The 7,665-nt window shown below is 41.3% G+C and overlaps 1 protein-coding gene across 1 annotated transcript in view; it reads left to right on the top strand.

The window, feature by feature from the left end:
* The first annotated feature begins 3,751 nt into the window (after positions 1-3,751).
* Positions 3,752-7,665, top strand: part of NOL11 (nucleolar protein 11) — a 30,405-nt gene continuing 26,491 nt past the window's right edge. Inside the window, exon 1 of the mRNA XM_074260558.1 lies at positions 3,752-3,921. Within this exon, the coding sequence (XP_074116659.1) occupies positions 3,781-3,921 (141 nt within the window). The 5' untranslated portion in view covers positions 3,752-3,780. The remainder of the gene's footprint in view (positions 3,922-7,665) is intronic.

The following is a 7,665-nucleotide window of genomic DNA, read 5'->3' as shown; positions in this document are numbered from 1 at the left end:
CAAAGCATTCCCTTTAACTCTATCTCTTAGAATTCTAATTTTCAACAAAACTCAGCTTAAGCACTAATTGTCTTCTATATGAACCTTTTTCCCAACTGCACACCGAGTCCTGTGCCAGCTGATAGTTCCTCCCTAACAAAAAACCTTGTATCTATTTTTCATATATACATAATACAATGTAAATAGGGCCCATTTATTTTTATCCCCAGTACTGGACAAGGTAGGCAAATTAATGAATGAAAAAACATTAAGTACCTACTATGGGGATGGAAGGAGGTGGAGAGGGAGAGGGAGAAGCACTGTGCTAAGTGATAAGAAATACTAAAAAAAAAAAATAGTACCAGGAGGTGGAGGTGGGTTGGGCTGAGATGACATGGGAGTTACTGCCAGGAAAAACCTCTGCAAACATTAGAAAGTATGGCCACTAATAAGATCAAAAGCTGATCATTTAAAAAATTGTATATTTATTTTTTGTTACATTTTAAATTGCCAAGTGTGTATCTCTCTCTATCCGGTCAGCCACCATTTGACACATGGGGATGGGAGAGGGGAGAGAGATGTGAAATCATACTATGCCTATTTCTATTTATCAGTTTTTTCCTGGATGTACAGTTTCCTTCATAGGTCTTTTGTGATTGTTCATTTATTTCACTTCATATTTTTCTAAAATCAACCAGTTCATTATTTTTAAAAGCATGGGACTATTCCATCACAATCAAATACTACAACTTGTTTAGCCATTCCCCAGAGGATAGGCCTCCTCTCCATTTCCAGTTCTTTGCTACCACAAAGAGAGTTACTATAAATATTTTAGACCATATTGGTTCTTTTCCTTTTTCTCTGATCATCTTGGGAGAAAGACTTAATAGTGGTATTGCTGAGTCAAGGAGTATAGTGAGTTTAATAACTCTTTGAACGTAATTCCAGATTGTTCTCCAAAATGCTTGAATCGGTTCACAATTCCACCAGTAGTGTTTTAGTGTCCCAATTTTTCTACCTCCCCTCCAACAGTTGTCATTTTAGCCGATTGGATAGGTATGTGATATCTCAAAATTGTTTTAATTTGTATTTCTCTAATCAATAATGATTTAGAACACTGTTCATGTCACTCTAAATAGATATACAATATATTAAACTATATATAGTTTTGACTTCTGCATTGGAAAACTCCCTGTTCACATTCTCTGATGAATCACTCAATTGATAAATCACTCACATTCTTAGACAAAGTTCTCTATATATTGAGATATGACACTTTTATTGGAGAAACTGCCCCCCCCCCAATTTTACAGAGCTTGATCATTTTACCACCAAATGTATATTGGAAGAGATTTGAATAGTGCAAAGCTGAGGAGAAATAACTAATCAACAATACTGCAAACTGCTTTATGTTTTGATAAAATTTAAGTATCGTCTGATATGATAGCAGGTTGTAACAGCAGATGCAACCTGAAGTTACAGAATTCTGTTTTGTCAGTGTGTTGCTTGGGAATCTTATTTTTGATACCTGGAGAGGAATAAGTTAACTGTCCTAGAGCTGATTCAAATTGTACATCAGGCCTCCTTTTTATTTTCATAATTTTAGGAACTCCCTGGTGGAATCTATAAGCTACATTCCTCGGAGGGCCAGGTTTTTAATAAACTCCAAAGTGAGAAAAGAAAGTTTAACTTAGGACTGAATCTGGTCCATGCTTGGATACAGAAGAAAGAGTGAACACAGTAACCCTAAGCTCTTATAGTGAATCAATACATTTTCTCCAATATTTGACTGGTTTTCCATTTTTCCTGTAAATAATTTGGACACAGTTGTAAGAGGGTCCCAGATAGAGGGGAACTCTGCGTGAGGTGTAAGACCCTTCAGCCAAGAGGAAATCTGCTAACACTGTCTGGTTTAGCTCCCATTTTCCCTTTGGTGTTCTCACCTTTCTGTCACCTGTGCTGTCTTTGAAACCGGGATACTTACAACAAGGTGTTAACTCAGTGGAATTAATGAGAATGGTAATCTAGTTTCCATTTACTTAATACTTAGCACTTAGTGACGGAACAGTTCTCTAGTTCACACCTATTCAGTATGCTGTCGTGAGGTAATTGTAATGGGGTCTGACAATCCGAGCCCTAGAGGAGACTGGGTCAGACTCCGACGGACACAGACTGTGCAAGAGACAATAGACTTTGGACTCTTTTCTTGTCCATTCTCGTGTGTATCGGGAGCACCTCCAGAAAGCGAGCCCCAACATTATTTTGTGTTACTGTTTCCCCTCTTCCATTCGACTGTGAACTCTTTGAGGGCACGGACTGGTTTTTGTTTGTTTGTTTTTAACCTTTCTTTGTATCCTCACATTAGAAAAGTGGAATCTGAATCAATGTTTACTGACTTTTTCCAGAACCTTCCCTGGCAGCTTTTTTTCTCCTCTGTGAATTTCCACAAGTCATCCCCTGAGCTTGGAACTCGCACCTTATCTCTGCATCTCCCAGTCTTGCTCTCTCCAAAGTCCCTCTCAGGTGCCGCTTCCTTATGTCTTCTCTCATCACTCCAACTGAAGATATTCTTCCCTTTTCCCAGTTTTCCTCTGCTACTCTGTCTAGATTTCTTCTTTGTCCCAGTCACATTCTGACTTCTATAACAGCACCCTGTCCCTCCACCACTAGATTGGAGGCGAACGTGGAGTTTCCGTGATCTAATAGGTGCTTTTAAAATGTTTGCTGAAGTTGAGTAGATATTTATAGGTTCAACCAGCTCCTCCCAGTCCGGAGAGTTCCGAGCGTACCATCTCGGCCCCTCCGATCCATCCTCCGTTTAGCCGGGAAAGCGACGTCTCTGAAGCACAAGGCTGGCCATGGCTCCCTGGGGCCTGCCTCTTTCCAATCTCTTCACTCCCCTCTCTCCTCGGAGCAGCGCCACGGCTCTTCTTGCTGTATCTCGGGAGGCTCCGCCTCAGCCCTTTGGCCTGGCTGTGGGTAGTCTGCCTCTCTTGTTTTCTGCTCTTCTCCAAGTCCCAGCTCAGCCTGCCTTTCCCTGGAGACCTTCCCCCGCTGATCCCAGCGCCTTCCTCCGAGACTGTCTCCAACTTACATAGAACATGTCTTGTATGTAGGTGACCTTTACTCATCGCTCCCCCATTGGAATGTGATCTTCGTGAGGGAGGACAGCCCGCGCCGGCACTTAGGTAATAACTGCTTAACAAATTCTCATTGACCAAAGGACCGACCTTAACATTTGCGAAGTTTTATTTGTATTATTTCTTATCTTTTCCAAAAACCCTCTCTGATAGAGCGAAGGGGTCAGGATACCCATTTTACAGATGAGGAAAGTGAGTCACGTGAAAATATAACAATAATTATTATAATACCTAAGATTTTAAAAGTGTCTCTTGGGTGTCAGGCACATTATCTCAAAACCCTGCTTTATGGGTGAGCAAATTGAAGCAAACAGCCGGTAAGTGTCTGAGGCTTCATTTGAATTCAGGTCTTCCCGGACCCAAGCCCCGGCTTTTCAACCCCGGGCCTCCAGCAGCCAAAAGCAGCACCACCCCCTCCGCTGGATCGTGAGTCCTTGCCGGGAGAGAGGGCCGAATCAGCGATTCCGGAGCGGGTCCCGACTCTACTCTAGTCTAAAAGCATCAAAACGGGACCGGCTGGGGGGAGGGGAAAGCAAGGGGATTAAAGAAAGTCTCCTTCCCCAGACGCTAGGGGTCGCACATTCACAACTCGCCCCTCCCCATTGGTCTCTTTCTCAATTCTCGCGAGAGGGAAGCGGGAGCGAAGCCAGTTTCCTCTAAAATGGCGGCCCTGGAGGAGGATTTTACGCTGGGTGGTCTCGTGCCGGGCGCCGGTCTCGATGGCCTTCTTGGTGTCGAGCAAGGACAGAAGGCTGACCTGTTCCTGGTCACTGACCGCGGAAGGACCGTCATCCTCTACAAGGTAAACGAGCCACATCGCGGGGGGGCGGGGGGGAGGGGTTGTGCAGCGGCGAGGCCAGCCGGGGACCCTCGGCCTTTCCGAGCCTCGCAGGGGCCTCCCGGAAGGGAACGGAGACAAGGATCGCGGGCTTCGAGGCTCGCCCCGCGTTCTCCCTGGCGTCAGCCGCGCCAGGTATCCCTTGCAGGCGGCCGGGGCCCCACGCGGGCTTCCCGTCATCCTCTTTCTTGGCTGCCTCTCCCCCTCCCCGGCTTTCCTGTGACTGAGTCCGGGGTCGGGCCAGAGCTACCCACGTGTCAGTAAACTAGATAAGCGATTACCGTGTGCCAGGCGCTGCGTTAAGTTAGCAGGATTCTGTTAAAGCTCGTTTTGTGTGCCAGGCATTGAGCTACATCAACACGAATCTACTAACGCACTTAGCGTGTGCTAAGTCTACAAGAATCTGTTAAGATGGCTAGTGTGTGCCGGGCACTGTGCTAAATCAACAAGAAAATCTACTAACGCACCTACTGTGTGCTAAATCAACAGGATTCTATTAAAGTACTTACTGTGTGCCGGGCACTGTGCTAAATCAACAAGAAAATCTACTAACGCACCTACTGTGTGCTAAATCAACAGGATTCTATTAAAGTACTTACTGTGTGCCGGGCACTGTGCTAAATCAACAAGAATCTACTAACGCACCTACTGTGTGCTAAATCAACAGGATTCTATTAACGTACTTACTGTGTGCCGGGAGCTGTGCTAAGTGAACCAGAGTTTGTTTAAATACGTGCTATGCTAAGTCTACCAGAATCTGTTAAAGTGCTTACTGTGGTCTGAGCGCTATCAGAAAACAAAGATCTATTAAAACACTTAAGGGCTGGGAACTCCACAAAACATAGGGGGATTCTAAAGGTTTAACTTTGTGGTTCCTTCCCCCCACATTTTTCCAGAAAACTCCTTTATTAAGCTCTTTTGATCCTAATCATTCCCCTTAATTAATTGAGATGATATTTGTACATTTGATTAGCACAATGCTTGGCACAGAGAAAGTATTTCATAAATACTTATTCCTTTCCTCTCTGTCTCTTCCCAGTGGATAAGCCATCTTGCTTCCCAGTTCCTTCCCTCCTTTCTCCTTTAATGCTAGTCTTTCCGAAATTTTCTCCAGTTTAGCAGATATAGATCTTGTTTGAACATATTGATTCCATATTGTCTTCCCCATTAGATAGTGAGTTCCCTTACAGCCTTTCTTTATATTCCAGCAGTCATGAACATAGTGCCTGATATCTAGTAGACACTTTAACAAGTGACCTTTTTCAAAATGCACAATTTGACCAATCTTTTCAGATGTGGCCAGAATATGGGTTTTGTTTTAACTATGCTGAGCAGATCTCTTCCTGAGGGTTAAAAGGATTCATAGTCAAATGATGCTTTTTATATTAATGGTGGTTGAATAAGAATTTTCAATCCAGTCTCAAGCTTTTAGAACAGAAAAAAAATACGACAGTCAACAAAAATTAATATATTAAGTCCTTATTTTGTTCCAGGCACTGGGTTAAGTATATATATAGGGATGCATAGATTAGCAAAAAATAGCTTCTGTCCTCAAAGAACTTACATTTTCACTAGGAGAAGACATGTAAGTACTTGCATTTACAGGATATGTATGTACAACTGTAAGTGGAATATAATTTCATAGAAAAGGCATTAAGCAATAACCAGATGGGATTAGGGTGGAAGACCAGGATGGACCCTTTGCATAAGGTAGGATTTGAACTGACTTTTGAAAGAAGGCTGGAGGTGGAGGTGAGGCAAGAAAACAATATAGGAATGGGACAAAGTCATCGAAAAGAAATGAAGTCAGGAGATTTAATGGCTTTTTTGGAAGAAATATGAAGTAGTAAAGTGTCCCTGAATTATATTTGATCCTGTCGATGATAGGGAGCCACTAGTATTTTTTCACCCAGTGAAAGTGGGTCAGGATTAGGGAAATTACTCTGATATTGAGTGTGTGGAGAGACTTGGGGGGATGGCAGTGTCATCCTCAGTAATAGGGAAAAATTGAGAAGAAGGGAAATTTGGGGAGCAAAGATAATTGTTTTGGAGATGTTGAGTGTGATATATCTATAGGAGATCTAGTTTAAAATCTAATAAACAGTTGGTAATGCTAAACTAGATGCCAGGGCTGGATAAATAGATTTGAGTATTGTTTACTTAGGGATGCATTCCATACAAATAAAGAGGTGCAAGGATAGAACTTTGGGGAAATACTCACAATTAGTGAGCATGAATGACCTCAAGGAAGATCTCGCAAAGGAATTTAACAAAGTGGCAGCACTTTGGAAGAACAGGAAAGAGTTATGTCATTAAAACCTAGAGAGCAGAGAATACACAGGGGAAGAAGGGGATCAACAATTTTAAAAGTTGCAGAGAAGTCAAGAAGGATGAAGAGTTAGAAAAGATCTTTGCTTTGGCAGTTACAAGATCATCAGTATCTTTGAAGAGAGTGGTTTTAGGTGAACAATTAAGTTGGAAGCCAGTCAGTTGGAGGCACTGATTTTAAATGGTTTTCTCTAGGAGTTTAGCCAAGAAAGAAAAGGGAGGCATAGGACAGTAATCTATCGGGAATGGTCTGATCAAGTGAGTTATTTTAAGAATGGGAGAGACATGGACATGTTTGTAGGCACCAGGGAAGCATCTAGTAATAGGAAAAAATTGAAGAACTGTGAGAGTAAAGGAATGACAATTTACTGGAGAAGATGGGATGAATTGGGAAAGAGACACAGGTGCAAAAACAATCAGAATTGTAAACTAAGTTGATGTCCGTTAGTTGGGGAATGACTGAATAAATTATAATATATTGATATACTAGATTATTAGAATCCCATGAGAATTTATTAGTTCAAAGAACTCTAAGAAGACTCTAGTGAACAGCTCCAGAGTGAAGTGAGCTGAACCAGAACTATTTTATGATGACTGCATTTTAGAGGAAGACAATTTGCACAGAATTGAGAATTCTGATTGAAGCAGTGACCAATCACAACTCCAAAAACTGATGATGAAAACATGCTTCTCACTTATTGGTGGAGAGGTGATTAGGTTATTTAGAAAGAGACATTTTCAGATGCTACAAATACATTTTGTTGTTGTTGTTGTTCACTACTTATTTGTTACAAGATTGGGTTTTTATGGAAAGGAAGAGAGGTTAGAATGATTTTTAAAAAAGAAAAACCATCATTTTAAAATATTAACATTTTATTTTATTTTATTTTATTTTATTAAAGCTTTTTATTTTTCAAAACACATGCATGGACAATTCAATATTAGCCTTTGCAAAATCCTGTGTTCCAATTCCCCTCCTTGCCCCATGCCTTCCCCTAAATGGCAAGTAGTCCAATATATATTAAACATGGTAGAAATATATGTTAAATCAAATGTATGTATACATGCTTATACAGTTATTGTGCTACACAAGAAAAAAAGAGAAGCAAAATAAAATGCAAGCAAACAACAACAAAAAGAGTGAAAATGCTATATTGTGAAACATACTTAGTTCCTACCAGTCCTCTCTCTGGGTGTAGATGACTCTCTTCATCATTGAACACTTGGAACTGGTTTGAATCATCTCATTGTTGAAGAGAGCCAAATCTATCAGAATTGATCATGGTATAATCTTGTTGCCACGTATAACAATCTCATTTTACTTAACATCAGTTCATGTAAGTTTCTCTAGGCCTCTCTGAAATTATCCTGCTGGCTGTT

The sequence above is a fragment of the Sminthopsis crassicaudata genome, chromosome 4 (assembly GCF_048593235.1).
Source record: "Sminthopsis crassicaudata isolate SCR6 chromosome 4, ASM4859323v1, whole genome shotgun sequence".
NCBI lineage: Eukaryota > Metazoa > Chordata > Mammalia > Dasyuromorphia > Dasyuridae > Sminthopsis > Sminthopsis crassicaudata.
This window is presented reverse-complemented; position numbering and strand designations above follow the sequence as displayed.